The sequence below is a fragment of the Dermacentor andersoni genome, chromosome 5 (genome assembly GCF_023375885.2).
Source record: "Dermacentor andersoni chromosome 5, qqDerAnde1_hic_scaffold, whole genome shotgun sequence".
NCBI lineage: Eukaryota > Metazoa > Arthropoda > Arachnida > Ixodida > Ixodidae > Dermacentor > Dermacentor andersoni.
The window spans coordinates 130,087,719-130,106,726 of record NC_092818.1 but is presented as its reverse complement, the minus strand read 5'-3'; the positions used below and the strand labels follow the sequence as shown (position 1 = coordinate 130,106,726).

The window sequence follows — 19,008 nt, the reverse complement described above, 5'->3', positions numbered from 1 at the left end:
CCTCCAATCGTCGTCGTCATCTTCTCACTACTCACCTCTTCGTCATTGGAAATACTGTTCCGTAGCACTACCCCCGGCGGCAAGATGTCGCTTGAGTGCTGGGCAGACGGGCAAACTGCTGGTCGATACGTCGGCTTTTAGCGAGTTCCAGGCGGCGACACTCTTTTATAACTGCATCCACCGTAGCCACGTTGTTGAAAACGAGCAAGTTGAAGGCGTCATCGGCAATGCCTTTGAGGATGTGGGAAACTTTGTCGGACTCAGTCATATGTGCGTCAACTTTGCGGCACAGAGCCAAGACGTCATAAATGTACGTCACCTAGGTCTCCGTTGACGTCTGCACACGGCTGGATAACGCCTTCTGCGCGGCAAGTTGGTGACCGTATGGGTTGCCGAATAAGCCTCGGAGCTTTTGCTTAAGCGAATCCCAACTGGTGAGCTCATCTTTGTGCGTCCGAAACCAAACTCGAGGCGTGCCACCGAGGTAAAAGACTACGTTGGCGAGCATCATAGCAAGGTCCCACCGGTTATTGCGGCTGACGTGTTCGTACAGGCTGATCCAGTCCTCGACGTCTTCCCCATCTTTGCCCGAGAATACGCCAGGATCACGAGGAGTGGGGAGAGTGATGTAGGTCGTCGAAATGGCAGCAGGTGTCGAAGGCGGCTGACTCGAGTTATCGTCGCCGGGAGCCATGAAGGAAGGTTCGACGTACCGTCCACTGCGAAGCTCCATGACGAGGTACAGGGAACGTCCACCTCCACCAGATGTGTTACGTAGGAAGACGCAGACGAAAAACTATATACAAGTATATTTACAAGGGAATACGCCACACTCGTCCAAGAGGCAACAGCCCGCGCTAGCCGTCGTCGTCGTCGTCGTCTTCTCACTGCTCGCCTCTTCGTCATTGGAAATACTGTTCCGTAGCAATATAAAGGAAGTATTAAAGTTCTACTTGGACATTATAAAGTGGGCAAGGGAAGAAAACTGTGAAACTTCCCGCAGGCATAGATATCGTAAACTACGAATAGCTGTTACGATGCAGGCCGCACTGATGCACTGATACCAATGCAGTTTTTGTCATGCATGCTTCGCCGACGTCATGGCTGCGCAATTTTCTGCAGCCTGAGTTTTAAGAGGGGTCGATCCCAGCTTCAATACTAGTTGCGGTCTATTATTTTCTGCGTACGTTTATATATTATTGAATCATTGTGGTTGCGTCGTGATAGTGAGCACTTCTTATCACGGACAGGAAACGGCCGGTAAATATTGGCTTGAAATGGGACATTAAATGTATACGTTCTCAATATTGTCGGTAGTAAAATTGTTGCAGAATTGTTTTATAGCCTGCTATTCATAACCTCTGTCTACAGAGGTTATGGATAGCAACTCACTCCATCAATTTATTTCACGTTGCCTAGGGGGCCTTCGACTCAGCAAATGAAGCTTCGTTACATTGTTGTTGTTGTTGCTGCTGCTGCTGCTGCTGCTGGTGCTGCTGCTATTCAGTCGACGCAATGATCAGTAGAAAGACTCAAACATTTGGCCAATCAGTGAGGCGGATATTTATTGTTTTGTAACAGGTGTGACTCATAAGTTCCAAGTGACAGGGAGTGGCTTTATGCTTGTACGCTAAGACCGAGTCCTCTAATCACTGTCAAATTCAGAATTCCCGAATGTATTCGTGCTATTTAAAGCGTTGTCACTGCAACACAAGCGAAGGAATGAAAAGGCATAGCCTCCCATTTTGTTCCTTTCTCTCTCTTTTTTATTTAATCATGACACATATACTATGCCATAAAAAGCAAGTGTAAGCGTTGTAAATTGTTCTGCTCCAAATAAATCAGCTAAAGAAATGTCTGACATTATCTGAAATCATCATAGTTTTTTTTTTTCTTTTATATAACCAAGCCTATTGATCTTGCATTGGCATAGACCACCTGGTAAACATATTGGCGTCACAGAAGCGTCCTCCACAGATCGCAGCTAGTTGCAACAAAATTTTTTGCCATGGTGTAATTTCCAGGTTGGAGCCAAATGAAGTCTCCATGCTGCAGCGAGAACTCCGGCCATTCCGTTCCATCAGGCAAAACAGGTACCCTGTGGTAGACGAAGATTCATGAACAAGAAAGCCATATGTAAGCTCGTGGTAAATAGGAAATAAAACGTTCAATTTGCATTCAAGAGGTAATAGAGACTCGACACCTATGCCAAGCATAAAAGCTCTCAGAAGAAATCGTTGCTTGAAAGAAAATTTTTCCCTGTCACGTTACGTATACCGTTACTTTTATTGATGTGATAAGACTTTCCTCTTAGCATGGCTCCAGCTACTCATCGTATCATGAAGAGGAAGTGTTATACACTCGTATAGGTTTAATAATTAATGCATCTATCCTCCCGAGACCCGAAGACAACTCATGGAACTAATCACTTTTGAAGTGAGTTCTTATTATTGATTGGTATTTTACGAGCATACAAAGCCCATTTCTGTTTCCTTTAAAAGTCACATTGAAGTGCTAGAAGCAGCATCACCATGTAGGTGAACAAAGTAACCGCTTGCGCATGTTAGCTATATGCTAAAAACCACCTTCCTTTGCCTAAACAAAGAGACGAAGATGAAACATAGTGTGGTGGGTTGGTATGCCCATGCTGCATTCCGAATTTTTCCTGTCGTCTAGGGGTACCAGAAATGCACTTCAAGGTGTTTTTCTTTAGGTCCCACTTTCTCGAACGCGGAAGGCTAGAATGTTGCGGCGTGTGAGAAATGCCAGCGAACTTTCACTTTCTCACTAAGCCACTTGCGAGATCTCAAAGAATGTCTTATGTGATTGCTTCCGACTTATTTTTTTTTAAAGAACTGAATACAATGCCCATTATAATGTTCAATGACTCTCGAGAAGATATTAAGTACTCATGGGGCACAAAAAGATTGTATGTGCATTTTTGCAGGATTTCTTGGCTGGAGACATTAAATGAAACAATCGAAAATAATCCAGATACTACGGGTGTGTTCAGCCTGCAATCACTCAACCGAGCTCATCTTTCCAAATTACTTTCGTAAATAATCATTGCGGCGCGCAGACCTGCCTTCAAGTTTTTACGAGAAATATCGAACCTTTTTTATACCAATACAGACATATATTAGAACGTATTTCATCTTTTCAATGACGTTTCCGTTAAGAATGGAAGTATTCAATGCACTGTATGGTTCAGACAAACCTGGGAGATACCTTGCTCCTAATATAAACGCTGAAAAAAACTTGAATTTATGTTTCTTTTTCGGCCCTTTGACATTCTAACTGTACCTCTGGAAATACATCACTTACGTTCACTGGCGTTGCGGCATTCTGGTATATTATAATACATATATATCGCTAGGGCATAGTAGCTTGTGCTGGTCCAGTACTTGTCTCCTTGTGTGGCGTGCGTTTGCTACCACAGTCAAACGTGTCGAGAAGCATGAAGTGTTCACTGAGTAGCCACTCTCGTTTAAATACCCAAGACAACGATGTCCAGTAAGTCCGAGCACCAGACAAAGAACCCTTCTTTGCACACTTACCCAGTTCGAGCGAATGACGCCAGACTCTTCATTGCGTATACGCTATATTCTCGGTCTTCGTCCGTGTAGTTTGCTGGATCCAGGAAAGGAATGCCGAATACGAACTGCACTTCCTGCAGGTGCATTGCGCCAAACCACTCTGGCAACTGTGACTTTCTGGACCGGTGCGCAAAAACCGCTGCGTACACCTTCCTGCCTTTAGCGGAGTATTTCTCGGCAAAGAGCCTTGTTGGACAGTTGAATAAACAGTCACCCATTAGCCCTGCCACCATCTGTCTTAGTGCAGTCTTGTTATCAGCAGGAATAGCCTTCATATAGTCCGTGGCTACGGCGCGGAAGCTGTCGTTGGAAAAAGTTCGCATAAGGCTGTCGACAGACGCTTTCAGCAAATCCCCGCCGACAGTACTCAAGTCGTCCTTAACGACTTCGTCATCTCGCAGAACAAGAAATACAAAAGGTCCCTCGTTAGCCGTAACGCTTACCATTGCGTCGACAGTGCTAAAATATTCGTTCTCGATGGCGACTGATGGAAGGAACGGGAGGAACTCAGTCTCCAGCGTTGGCCTAAATATTAATTGCGTGGCCGTACAAATTCCTTCCGCTTCTCTGCGCCTAAGACACTCGAGCGCTTGACTGGTATTAGTCGACAGGTCGAAGGAGCCACAGCCTACGGCTTTAGAGAGAACGTTGCCTTTGGTGATGCTCTGGGCCACAGTGTCGACGCAAGTGTCGTGGCTAATGGCGGTGCTCATCAGGAAAACTCGATGAAAGAGATCGCGACTGTGAGGCGACAGAACGTGAGCATGAGTCATTCTGGCGCCGGAGCTTTCACCAAACAGAGTCACCGCATGCGGATCTCCGCCGAATGCACGTATGTTTCTGCGGACCCATTGCAAGACAAACAGCTGGTCCCACAGACCCAAGTTACCGGGTGCTTCAGTATGATTTGCGTCCAAGAAACCGAACACTGACAGGCGAAAGTTGCAAGAAACTACGACAACGTCATTGAGGGCTGCCAAGGCAGAGCCGTTATACCTAGTTTCGTATGCCGAGCCCGCTGTAAACATCCCTCCATGAAACCATATCAGAACGGGCAGTTTCAACCTTTCCGAAGCCAGCGGTGTCCAGACGTTCAGATAGAGACAGTCTTCGGAGAGCTCCGTTGGAATGTCAAACATTTTCGGATACGGAGGCTGCATGCAGGAGTTCTTAGCGCCTGTTGCATCGTAGACTCCGTCCCGCGGTGAAGGGGGTTGTGGTTTCTGGAACCGCAGTTCTTCGACGGGTGGTTTAGCGTATGGAATTCCCAAGAACACTTGAATGTCTTTTCCGAGTATCGTTTGGGACAGGCCACGAAGGAAACCATCTGCTGTCGAGACGACTACGCTACTAGTGGCGTAGGATGACGACAGAACCAATGCCGTGAAGAGTATGTTCGTGTAGATGACCATTTGGCCCTTCCTGAAGCAACTCCTGCAAGGACCAAAGCAGGCGTAAGAGCGTAACAACAGGGTTCGGTGCTCTGGGATTTTTCAGATGACTGAGCGCCACTCCGAGCAGTGCCTCCGAATACATAATTATTTCATCAATATTAAACTATCCCGTATTCTGTGTTTAAAAGTGTTCACAAATACTCTACAGACGCCTCCATAAGCGCATCCTTGATACTAACGCTTGCGGCGACTACTGTAAAGTACTAATAGAGCACGCTACCCTCATTTTCAATTGGGTTGACTTGAATCGTTTATTAATTTTCCTAAGGAGCGCGTACATGCCTTCTAATAAAAACAGACACATTTACCAGAATAGGAAGTCGCATCTACAATTTTGAGAATGTTTCTAAGTTGCGATATTACACCAAACGTTACCCCCACAACCTCATTCTGCCCTTCTCCCTCCCTTCCACACGAATTTCCTTTTTTTATTTGAAGGAAGCAATAGAATATCAAGTTCAGATTCCAAATCACTTGTTCCAACTTGTAATGTTCATTCTACATCCTGGTGAGGAATGGAAAGGCGAGATAGTTGCACATGGACTTTAAGTGCCATTCAGTGAAATATTTAATCACTTTGTTTTTTTTTTTTCACATTAGGATAAGGAGGACGATGGCAACCCATAGCCCACGTACAGCGGCTATACGGCGTGAATTTACTGACATCAAATGCGCAACGTATCAAATACACCACCTCCCCTTCGACTTTCACGCTTATTCTTGTTTTTCTTCATGGCGGATATGCTATTTTCTAGCAATTATCAATTACGGGTGTGGAGACACCTCGGTACTTTACGGGATGAATTCTTTTCTGATACTTTATTTTATATTTATTATAATTTTTTTTAGAAAATGAAGGACGTTATGTCAACTTACATTCTGCAAGTGAGTGTGGACTGTCCTCGTCTTCGACGGTGCAAGAACCTACCAGAGCGCTGCAGCGATTTTGATAATCGAGCGGCTTGTGTCGCAGGAGCTGTGCCGACCGTACGTGCATTTTCCTGTTTATGATTTCTAGATTTCGTTTTATCTCTGCAACTGTTTGTTCCTCCAAGCAACCGATAAGAAAGCCACTCGAGAACGGCCAACGTTAACCTCGTCGTCTTTCCTTTGACCCCTCTTCAGCCTCCTTCGTCGTTTCTGCCGATATCAAATCTGGGCATTCTTGCCCCGTGTCAATGCATCATATGAAAACGAAATGCGTACGGTTGCTTTACTGTTTCCGGTGATAAACTAAAGCGCTGTCGAATCATTCATCATTTACGGGTGTGTCTGTGCATAGACAAGCGAAATTGTGACTTTGCTAGTAATAACAAATATGATGCTCCACGGCAGCTGCCAATCAAGGCATTCTATCCTCGCTCGAGTAGCATGTACATGTGTTGGCTGTGTATAGTAAATGGAAAGGAGGGCGGTAAGTGTCTCACGTAGAGTGGAAGTCTGAAGACGCAATCTTCAGACATCCACTTGCTTTCAACGTCCACTTGCTTCAGACGTCCACGATGCTTTGAACTGTTCACTTACATGAATGGTTGACAGCATCGTAAATACTGTTTTCTTTTTCTGTCTCACCTTCAACTGTTCCTGTATTCCTTTTATATATATTTTTTATATTTGTTCCAGAAGGTCGACTCACTTAGAATTCTCGGAGTCCATATACACAAGGACGGGTCCGGCTCCGCCACACTCCCTAGGCTACACAACACCGTGGCACAGCTTACTCATCTGATACGACGGGTGGCCAATTGCCGCAATGGCCTCAAAGAGCACGACACCTTGCAAATGATACAAGCCCTCCTTTACAGCCGCATTACATACGGAACTCCTTACCTCAACCTGAAGTCAGCCGAGAAACAAAAGCTAAACCTTCTCATACGAAAGGCCACGAAGCTCGCCCTAGGACTGCCGACAACCGCCTCCACTGACCGATTGCTTCGCATGGGAGTTCACAACTCCTGGGAAGAACTCGCGGAAGCGCACCTCATCAACCAGATCGAGAGACTCAAGCTAACAACCACAGGCCGAGCAGTCCTCCGATGCACAGGATACTTAACCAACCCAGAACACGATGACGAATGTAAGGAAAAGATCACGTCGAAGCTCCGAGAATGTCTACAAGTTCTTCAGATACTTCGAAACATGCATCCAGAACACCATCGAGGCAGACGGCTCGCCAGGGTAAACGCCATCAGACGCAAGCACCGTAACGACCTGCAGGCGCGCTACGTGGACGCAGCCAAGTATCCGGGCCGAAATGCCTTCGCCATCAGCGTCACAGACCACAAGGGTACGACACTAGCGTTGGCGACCATTCTCGCCAAACGCGCCGACACAGCTGAGGAGGCCGCTATAGCACTCGCCACCCATACAAGTGAGCATGCCATAGTGGTCTTCACCGACTCTCAAGCAGCAGCACGTAACTACATGAAGGGCAGGATCTCTATAAAAGCGATCAACATACTGAAACGTGGCGACACTCCTCCCCCCTACACCTGCATCATGTGGGTTCCCGGACACGAGGGACTCGAGGGGAATGAAGCGGCACACGCCGCGGCCCGCGCAAGCGTCAACCGGGCCTCCCCGCACGAGATTCCAGGCATGTCCCACCCACCCAAATCAGCGGAGGAAACAGAAACAATACCGCTAACTTATCAAGCACTACTGCAGCACTATCGCCTTGGACGCAGGGTATACCCTCCACCACATCCAAAACTAACGAGAAACGAAGGCACTGACTACAGGCGACTCCAGAGCAATACCTTTACCCATGGAAGCTTACTGCATCATTTCCACCCGACGCTATACAGCTACACCTGTCCACACTGCAACGTGCCAGACAGCCTGGCGCACCTCCTACTGCAATGCAAGAAAACCCGAGAAACCATCACAGCGGCACAACCAGCAGCCCCAGCAGACGCAGACCAAAACCTCCTCGCTGAAACGAGGGAGGCTGCGATCTCCAAGCCTGACCTGGTCGACCAGCGCGAACTCGTCGCCCGGGCCCGGAGGGCGATCCAAGCCAGAGGGTTCCTGGAATAAGGAACCCTCCCACCTCGACTGACAAGTCACTGCTTCAAATAAATGTTTAATTCTCTCTCTCTCTGTTCCAGCCTATTTGTTTTTACGTCTGTTGGTATACTAGTACGCTTAGACAAAAAAAGGCATAAGAATTGTGCGCCCTTGCAGAATCAGAACCCAATTTCCATCTAAGCTGTTCCTTCTTTCTCTCGAGCAGCTGAATGAACACTTTCCGTTGCTTGTAATTAACGCACCTCCTTAAAAATTTTGCACGTATATCACTAGCTAGTTTTAAATATTGCTCGCACTTGACGCTTTCGAGCATTTGTCGAGACATTTTTCTGCAAAGGAAGTAATTCATACGCACTCATACTTTTGCTTCCCGAGAACATTGGCCATAATATTCCCAGGCCATGTTGGTATTGAATGAAATGAGGCAGCACACAGACTGACGACTGCGGCACATAATCCGGCTACCTTCGCCCTTTTTTTGAATTTTCAACACCAAGTGCAAAGCGTTTTTTATCTATGCTAGAGAATTAGTGAAGACACGTGGTATGGCTACAAGGCAAGGTTATCTTTCCTATGCCCGACTGACCCTTTTTTGGTATTCACAACATACCAACGCATTGACAACTGGTGAATAAACTCAATTTATTGACCAGTAAACCAGTTCATTTCACCCAAAAGGATCACGTACTCGTGACGCCTGCAACAGAAGTGATGGTCCACATCCGCCGCCAAGGTTTGTGAGTGGTTAGTTCCAAGGTTAGTTTTAGTAGTGAAAACATAAACACACAAGAAATTGGATGGGAAAATGGTACCGTGGTAGCTCAATTGGTTAGAGCTTCGCACGCGTAATACGAAGACGTGGTATAGTTCCCCACCTGCGGCAAGTTGTTTTTTTCTTCCGCTTTCACTGTCATTAACTTATAATTTTCTAAATTCAGTTCAAATGTATGTATATATATATATATATATATATATATATATATATATATAACGTCACTGTGTACTGGTCGTGCTGAAACAAAGACACGCTGTCACGGTTCTTCGCGATTTCCTGGCAAACAGTGACATTATGCAGTCGCGGTGAAAGATAGTTCGTCGTGAACGTGCTCACTTAAGGACATTGTAAACGTTTGCGGGAACTTGTGCTATCTGTATGTGGCTTTATTGTTCACTGGGTTTTCTTTTATATGCTGTGACTGGACGCTCGCTGCTGCTGATGATGATGATAATTTATTCACACCACCTTTGACACGGGGCGGCGACAAACAGTCACCTAGCTTGCTTAAGTTAATCAAGTGAGCTACACAAGCTTTTCATTCTAGCATGTCTGTGCACATCTCCTTAATCTTTTTTTTACCTTCCTCAAAACTCCTTCATCTACCTTATACCGCTATATGATAGTACCAATCTCTTGCCTGCTTTTTTTCCACCAATACTCCAAACGTATCTTGCTTATCTCGAGTGCTTACCGGTTGATGCTTCCGTCCACTTCAAATCCAAGCGCTTCTGGAATGTGTACATTCCCTACGGGGCTCACTGGGTGAATCTCTTCGCATTCCATTAGGTTGTACTTTCATCATCAGCCTGTCTTATGTCCACTGCAGGACGAAGGCCTCTCCTAGCGATTTCCAATTACCCCTGTCCTTTGCCAACCGATCCCAACTAGCACCTGCGAATTTCCTAGTTTTATCGCTCCACCTGGTCTGCCATCCTCGACTGCGCTTTCCTTCTCTTGACACCCATTCTGTAACCCCAGTGGTCCATCGGTTATCTAACCTACATCTACATGTTTATTTATTTATTTATTTCACGTACTTTCAAGGCCCGGAGGCGTTACAGAAAGGAGTGGAGTCAAAAGAAGAAGTAATGCAGTAAAAAATACAAACAAAAAAGTATTAACAAAAATACTAACAAAAGGCATTTTGAACGGCGGTCTTGAAGTTAGTAGGGTCGGTGATGAGTGCGATTGAGGCGGGAAGGCGATTCCAGTCCGTGCTCGTCCTGGGGATGAATGAGTCACTGTACCGGTTAGTACGGCACAATGGCACCCCGATTTTAAGGCTGTGGTCAGTGCGGGCAGAAATATAAGACGGAGGGGCAAGAAGGGTCTCTTTTAACAGGGGGTTCAAGTGAAAAACTTTGTGAAAAAGGGAGAGACGGGAAGATTTGCGGCGTGACGAAAGATCAGGTAAGTTAAGAGTTCGTTTCATTGAAGAAATACTTGCATAGCGAGAATAATTAGATAATACAAAGCGTGCACTTCGATTTTGAATACTTTCAAGAGTAGAAACTAATGAAGACTGAGTCGGATCCCAAATGGCTGAAGCATACTCCAATTTGGAGCGAACTAAAGTTTTATAAAGAGTTAGCTTCAGGGAAGAAGGGGCAGAGCTAAAATTACGGCGTAAGTAACCAAGCATGCTATTAGCGTTTTTAGTAACATAGTCAATATGCGAGTGCCAAGAAAGGTTATTTGATATGTGAAGGCCGAGATACTTGTAAGAGCTAACTGACGTCACAGGTGCACCATTGATAAAGTAGGTGTGTGTGGCAGCGTTACGAGATATACGCATGGCCTTGCATTTATTTGAATTTAGTTGCATGCACCAATTAGAACACCACTCAATTACGCGGTTAAGGTCGTCCTGCAGCTCTTGCGAATCTGAAGGATTAGTAATTTTACGGTAAAGAACACAGTCATCCGCGAAAAGCTTTATGGAAGAGTAAAGAACGCAGTTCGGAAGATCGTTAATATAGATTAGAAAGAGAAGTGGACCCAGGACTGACCCTTGAGGAACACCTGCTGGTACGTTAGAAAACCGAGAATTACAGTTATTAGTGTTTACAAACTGCGTCCTGTTAGAAAGAAAGTTTTTTATCCATTCGAGTACATTAGCGTCCAAGTTAAGTTGAGACAGCTTAAGCAGAAGTAAATCATGGGTCACAGAGTCAAAGGCTTTGGCAAAATCAAGAAATACGCAGTCAATGTCGGTACCTAGATCAGAAATTGCAAAGAGATCGTTAGTAAATGTTAAGAGCTGTGTTTCACAGGAAAAGAACTTACGGAAACCATGTTGACAGGGGTTGAAAAAGGAGTTTGATTCTAAAAACTCAGCCAAATGAGAATATATTATATGCTCAAGAATTTTACATGAAATGCTTGTTAGTGAGATAGGCCTGTAATTGCTTGGTAAGTGTGTGTTACCTGATTTATGAACTGGAATCACCTTTCCCACGCACCAGTCGTGTGGAAGAACAGACTGCTGTAATGACTGAGTGAAAATGTGCGACAAAATAACAGCAGAAAATACATTAGTACACTTCAAAATTTTTGAGTTCAGGCAGTCTGGGCCGGCAGAGGAGGACGTTTTGCGATTGTTAATTAGGCAGCTAACACCAACCCAGTCAATAGAGATTGGATCCATGGGCGAAAAACCAGAATTGGATACAAGCGGTAATCCACGTGGCATTGTGGTAACATGTGAAGAGAAAACATCATTAAATACATTACAGCATTCTTCAGGAGCAACAGGTTGATCATTTGGGTATGTTAATTCGATTATTTTGCTTGGTGTACCGTTAACTATGGTCCAGAATTTGCGAGGATTAGTTTGTAAGATGGACGGAAGGGTAACAGAATAAAAATTCTGTTTCGCACTAGCGGAGGCTGTGTTGTAGTCATTTTCAGTGAGGTAGTAAGCGGACCAAGCAACGTCACTGCATGAAGCTTTTGCGCGACGAAACAACCGCTTTTTTTTGTTACGTAGTCGCTTCAAAAAGGGGTTGAACCAAGGGGACCGTGGCTTGCAAGCGACTGTTCTTTGCGGTACGAAACGTTCGATTAATGACAACAATTTATTTTTGAAAATGCACCAGTTTTCTTCAACACAGCGCTGATCGCAATTAGCGATGTAAGAAGCTGCGAAATTTTCCATTTCAGCGGTGATGGAAGCCAAGTCGGCTTTGCTGTAATCGCGGATCACCTTCGCAGTTTTCTTAACAGGAGCCCGTGCGTTGATATGAAAAGTGAGTGCAAGGTGATCACTTAAGCCTTTTATGTAAATAATTGGGGAAACTGTGTCAGGGTTCGTAGTGAGAATCAGATCTAGTATGTTAGATGAAGAGGCAGACACGCGCGTTGGTTTCAGTACAAGCTGGGTGAAGTGGAAATCCAAACAAGTGTTTATGAACTGGGTACTCTGAGAAGACTGGGACGTTGCCATGTCGTTACGCCAAATGATATCGGGAAAGTTAAAGTCACCAAGAAGAAAAAGGGGAGCGTTAGGGTATCTGACAACTAATTTGTTCAATGCGTCGTGAAGGTGATCGCAAAATGATGTCGAAGCAGTAGGAGGGCGATAGCATGTGCAAAATATAACATCTCTGTTGTCGAGTACAACGCGCACGCAAACAAGTTCAAGTGGTGTTTCTATGGAAACTGAGCTTGAAGTGAGCGTTTCAGATACTGCAATCAAGACACCTGCACCTGATCGCACACCACGATCGCAGCGATAACATGAATACAATTTTTCACAATCAAAAATTTCGCTATTTTTTATCCGAGCAGAGAGCCATGTTTCAGTGAGACATACTATGTCAGCAGCGCATGAATCAATCAGTGAGGACACCGCAGCACGTTTATTTAGTAGACTTCGCACGTTAGTGAAAAAGACAGATATGGCGTTATTAGATTGCGCATGTGCTAGCTATGTCGAACCATTTCCTTCGATAGCTTGACGCGACCGAACAGAAGAGCGTGCTGCACGTGGCATGTTGACTTCGCATACATTGTCAGTGGTAGAACAGTAAACGTAGCACTTCTTGTTCAAAAACAACTTATTTAGCCGTATTGAGTATGTCTGTCCTGATGCCTTAGCAAAATCAAGCAGCTTTTTCCTAGACTGGCGCGTTGCTCGGCAGAAATCTTCGCCCACAGATACCCCGGTGGATTTCAGATTAGATTTTAGTGCCAGAATTTTATCCTTTAGTTTTGAGCAAGAAAATTTCATTATAATCGGGCGAGTCTTATTAGCAGTATACGAGCCAAGTCGGTGGGCTCTACATACCATATTCTCGGGGACCTCAAACTTAAGATGATGAGATAAAAATTCGCACACCAATTTTTCGGACTGCGCCCATGTTTCTGACGGAGTGTCAGAAATACCATAAAATATTAAGTTATCCCGGCGGGAGCGATCTTCTAGATCATAGAGACGTGTCAGGAGGGAGGCATTTTCAGTTTTAACGGCGTGAGCTACAACTGCAGGTATGTCAGCTGACGATGGGTTAAGCTCAAGTGATTCAACAAGCGATTCAACTGTCGTTAATCTAGTGGTTAAATCGGACACTTGATTAGTTAATTGAGCCTGTTTTTCCTTTAATTCGGCGAGACCACTCATTACCTCTGTGTGTCGTGAATCTATTTTTGCTGAAAGGGCAGAAATGGCTGCAAGAAGTTCTTTGTACTGCGCGTCAGTTGCGGGTCCCGGATTAAGTTCAACGTCACCAGATAGGATGAGTAGCCTTGCAACAAACGCACATTCACACAGTGAGGCAAAAAATACACTTGGGCACGGGAAAAGCAGCAGACAGACGTTACTCGTACGTTTAGAGTAAAGAGACTGAGCTTCACAGACCTGCATGAAGAAGCAAAAAGGGTTTAGCGGCGACTGCATGGTTGCCGCTATCCCGTGCCCACTGAAAGTGGCCGGACGAAGGCAGCTGCTTAAGTAGAGCCAGAAGGGAGATGTCGCTCCTGGCGGCTGTGAATCCGTGTGCAAAGGTATGAAGATGGCGCCCTGGATTACTTGCTGGCACCAAAGATCTTGACTTGCGTCAGATAGCCGGACTGGCAACGGTGTCGGTGAGTCATTATAGATGAGCACTGGTGAAACCGCACATGCGCAGGTCGAGGGATACAGCCATACTCCAAGGAGCACGATGAACTGCATGAAGAAGCAAAAAGGGTTTAGCGGCGACTGCATGGTTGCCGCTATCCCGTGCCCACTGAAAGTGGCCGGACGAAGGCAGCTGCTTAAGTAGAGCCAGAAGGGAGATGTCGCTCCTGGCGGCTGTGAATCCGTGTGCAAAGGTATGAAGATGGCGCCCTGGATTACTTGCTGGCACCAAAGATCTTGACTTGCGTCAGATAGCCGGACTGGCAACGGTGTCGGTGAGTCATTATAGATGAGCACTGGTGAAACCGCACATGCGCAGGTCGAGGGATACAGCCATACTCCAAGGAGCACGATGAACTGCATGAAGAAGCAAAAAGGGTTTAGCGGCGACTGCATGGTTGCCGCTAATAGAGCTGCATGGTTGCAGCTCTATTTTCTTCTCTTCATGTCATTTAGAATATTGGCTACACCCGTTTGCTCTCTCATCCAAACCGTTCTCTCTCTGTCTTTTAACTTTATGCCAGCGTTCGTTTCATCGCTCTTTGCGCTGTCCTTAACATGTTCTCAAGCTTCTTTGTCAGTCTCCAAGTTTCTGCCCCATATGTCATCACCGGCAAAATGCACTGATTGTATGCCTTCCTTTTCAATGATAATGGTAAGCTTTCAGTCAAGAGTTGACAATGTCTCCCACATGCGCTCCAAACCATTTTTATTCTTTTCTGAATTTCCTTTTCATGATCAGAGTTCCCTGTGAGTAAATGACCAAGGTAAACGTACTCCTTCACAGACTCTAGAGGCTGACTGGCGATCCTGAACTCTTGTTCCCTTTCCCTGCTCTTCATCATTATCTTTGCCTTCTGCATATTAATCTTCAGCCCCACCCTTGCACTCTCTCTGTTAAGGTCTTCAATTATTTGTTGTAACTCGCCTTCAGTGTTGCTGAACAGGACAATGTCATCTGCAAACCGAAGGTTGCTGAGATATTAGCCATTGATCCTTACTCCTAAGCCTTCCGAGTTTAATAGCTTGAATACTTTTTCCAAGCACGCAGTGAAGATTGCGTCTCCTTCTCTGACCCCTTTTTTTATAAATATCTTCCTACTTTTCTTGTGTAGAATTAAGGTAGCTGTGGAATCTCTGTAGATATTTTCGAAGAGATATTTTCCAGGTCCACTTTCTGTTGCTACGCTTCGTGAAGAAGGTGTTCGTTATTCGCACCTTATTCCTTTCCGCGAATTCTACCAGTATCTCTCCTGTAGCATTTGTAGAATCGACGTCGTAGTTACCAATTCCTAGTTCACCAGCTTGCTTTTTCCCACTTTTGCACTGATGTCACCGATTACTATAGTATACTGAGTTTGCACTTTTCTCATCACTGATTCATCATTTTCATAAAACTGATCTACTTTATCATCATTGTGACTGGATGTAGGAGCGTAGGCTTGTACTATACCTTTAATATATACCTCTTATTGACTTTTATTACGACTACTGCTACCCTCTCATTAATGCTGTAGAATTCGTTAGTGTTGCCAACTATATGCTTATGGATTCAGAGTCCTACCCAGTATTGCTTCTTATCTGGGATACCTCTATAACAGAGCACATAGCCGTTAGTCAGCACTGAATAAGCCTCACCAGTTCTTCTAATCTAACTGAGGTGAATGATATCCCAAACAATGCCTGATAGTTCCTCAAAGAGTTCTGCTAAGCTAGCCTCACTCGACATAGTGCGGGTGTTAAAGGCAGCCAGAGTCAGTTTCCATTGCTTAATGGTCTCCTATTTTTGAGTGAAGCACACACATGCTCATCTTGCTGCAAATATTTGCTCCGGTACTCTGTGTTCTTAGACAACCCGCTCGAGCCTTTGAGATTGTTCCATTCTAATTTCTTTCTCCCCATTCTTGTAAATCTCCATGGTTCTTTTTCTTTCTATTCTTGACATCCAATTCCCTTTCTCCGTTTCTCTCACTTTCGTTTTGATGACTCCTGGTTGTCTGTTTACCGTTTGAATAACCCTGCACTTGGTAGCCAACTTTCTTGATATTTTCCTCCATTCTCTACCCACAGTTTTCAGGTACGGATATTTCTGCACTTAAGAGGCTGAGAATTATTTTGATCCATGTTTCTGCGTTCTTCAAAACCAATTTTCCTCTGTGCTTCTCTGACTTAAAAACAGGCGCAACCCATGTCACCTTGCACTGCCTCATGTGTGGTTTTAGCGTAGTCCCCCCAAGCCAACCGGCATACCGGTCTTTGGTTAACTTCCAACTCCGACAATATATCCATATCGCACACCACCGATATAGCGCGTTCTTTATCGGTTAACAAGATGACGCCGTAGTATAGAAAAATGCAGAATTACGCGATTAATGAAACCTCACATGATCAAGCCACATACGTGCTCCATTTGCTTCGCAGCCAAGAGATCTCGAACCCAGCAGGCGACGCTGGCGCATAACACACTTTGTTTATAAAATATCTGGGATTTTACGTGCCAAAATCATGATATAATCATTAGAAACGCCATAGCGGGGGACTCGGGATTAATTTTGAATATCTGGACTTCTTTAACGTGCACCCAACCCGCAGTGCAAGGGTGCTATTGAATTTCACTACAATCAAAATACGGCCGCCGCTGCCGAGATTCGATCCTGCAACCTGTGCTTAGCAGCACAATGCCAAAGCCACTAAGCAACCACAGTAGTTCAACACACCTCGTACGTAAATGCTAGCCATGAGTATTTGTGTAAGATTTTGTACAATTTTAGTGGAACATGTATTTAGTGCTTCCCTTTCTGAGAACAATTACATGAGGTGCATCGCGGCAGATATAAATATCAGTATAATAAAATATGTACACATTTATTGTTAGGTTTATCGCAACGATAAATATACAAAATATTTAATGTGAACTTGCGGATGCTACTTTTTTTTGTCCAGCTCTTCCTTCAAGTTGCAACGCGAGCGCCGATGAAGAGAGGCGTTCAGAATCATATATTGCGCAAAACGCCAGCAGGTACAAAGTTACTGCTACCAGAATATGCTCAGGTGCAGCAAGTAGTCGATTTTCTCATGACGCACTTTAAAAGGGAAAGAGAAGGACAAGCCACTTAAATGTTTTCTTGTCTGGAGGCGACGCCATGTGGCGATTTTCAGCATGCGATTAGATTCAGCGGGCAGATGTCCGAGCTAAACGACTTTAGTATGGTTCCGAATTTGATGGAAGTATAGTATGTGTATCTATCACCACCAAGCACATTTCGTCGCTTGCAGCTCCTATTATTGGGTGGAACTGTCGTGGCTTCAGTTTCCAAATGCGCGCCATACAAACTGGACACGAAGTTATCGACTGCACCTGAACCTCGCCCCCGAGAGCTCCGTGGTAGCTGCGCGTGTGGGAGCTGAAAGAAGATGAGAAATGAGGACCAATTTTTTTTTACCTGATGTGACGCCACAATGTTCTTCCTTTTTGTTATTTGAAATGGCTACTCTCGAACTCGGACGGCATGGCTCTTGTCTAGTTCGCGCGCGCATCGTATGCATGATAGTGTTGTGGCTCGCTTTGTGTTTTTTGCAGATGTATAGAAGCAATTAAGTTGCGAACATTGCGCTGGGCCAGGGCTTGATGACATTTGTTGCCCATTTGCCGGTGCTACTGCGACGGATTTGGAACAAAGGTGAGTGTCGTGCGATTACCCGTTCTCTTGCAGACACTTGTAGAAACAACCGATCGCGCATTCGAGCTGCGGTTGATGTGATCTCGAAATTCGAAGGAACACGAAATGATTGTTGCAGGTCTCGCAGTGATCGCAGGATAATTCATTCGTTCGTTTCTTCATCGATTACTACTGCAGTTCCTATACGTTGCACCGATGTAAACGGAACGGCGGAAGCTTCCACGCGCCAGCAATGCATGCACTCAACTAATGCGAATACCGTCCTGTGATATATATATCGAACGTATGTCTCTCTTTCTGCATCTCTATAGGATGACTACGCTACGCACCTCTTATTTACCCAAGCTACACGCATGCCACATATGCAATAATCTCGTATGATCATATGAGAACACATGTTTCGTATGTATTCTCACATGATCATACGAGACTATTGGATTTGTGGCATACGTGTCATATGAGATTTTTATAGGGATGGCTGCATTATTCATATATAGGGATGGCTGCATTACCTGACTCACTTCCTGCGCTGACCGCAGTAGGGGCGTCAGCGGCTTTAATTTGCTGCAGTGAGATAACGAAAGCGTATTTCCTTCACTTAGAGCTTCTTAGCAGTTCTTTTGTGAGCCGTGGAGTTAAACCATACAATGTGTACGTTGTGAGTAAGCTGGTAAACGAACCCACTGTACTGCTGCTGTAGCTTTTACGGGAACTTTCAAAATTAAACATATATGAGTGTGTGAATCGGCTCACCTTTCTACACACGTCCGTTGTTTTCGTTCATAGGTCATGTGCGTAACATTTCAACTGTGATCGACGTGGTAATAACAACAAGCAGGTATATGACACAAATACTGTGTCTGCTTTACTTGCTGTCTGTGCTGTCTTTAGAATATCAACCAACTCCATACACTCGTACTGTTTAGAGCTAAAGCATTTTTTTCTTGTTTCAAGAGGAGCACTTGCTTCTAATTGTGGCAGTGACGTTGTGAACTGTCCTCGACTCAGATAGCTGGCTGTGTGCAAGTTTGTCTAATTTGTTTCACTGTGCTGCTGTCGTTACAAGTTCTGCTTATTTCTTCTGCCTACACCTTATATTGTGTTTATTACGATCTGGCCTGTCTCTGCTTTGCTGAAGACGAATGGACACAAGTACAGGTTGCTGTTGGTTTACTGAGTCTGAACCTGGTATGTATATCCATTTCCCAAGTGTATGCTGCTGCTTCTAATGCAGGTACTGCTCCTCTCAAGGTGGATTTAATTATTAGTGATTTGAGTCATATGTGACACCAGAGAATTATTGTTCTAGAAAGGTGGCAAAGCTTGCCCACAAAGTTAAGGTATGAAGATG

At 44.9% G+C, this 19,008-nt stretch overlaps 1 protein-coding gene across 2 annotated transcripts in view; it reads right to left on the bottom strand.

Annotated features, from left to right (window-relative positions):
* Positions 1 to 1,548: 1,548 nt before the first annotated feature.
* Positions 1,549 to 19,008, bottom strand: part of LOC126531156 (cholinesterase-like) — a 47,897-nt gene continuing 30,437 nt past the window's right edge. Inside the window, exons 1-3 of one of the 2 annotated variants that reach the window (XM_050178576.3) lie at positions 5,927 to 6,067; positions 3,558 to 5,030; positions 1,549 to 2,098 (exon numbers count right to left, since the gene is read on the bottom strand). In XM_050178576.3, coding sequence (XP_050034533.2) covers positions 1,957 to 2,098; positions 3,558 to 5,030; positions 5,927 to 5,928 — 1,617 coding nt within the window. In that variant the 5' untranslated portion in view covers positions 5,929 to 6,067 and the 3' untranslated portion in view covers positions 1,549 to 1,956. Of the gene's footprint in view, positions 2,099 to 3,557; positions 5,031 to 5,926; positions 6,068 to 19,008 lie in introns of those variants that run through there. The other variant, XM_050178575.2, reaches the window with a different exon arrangement.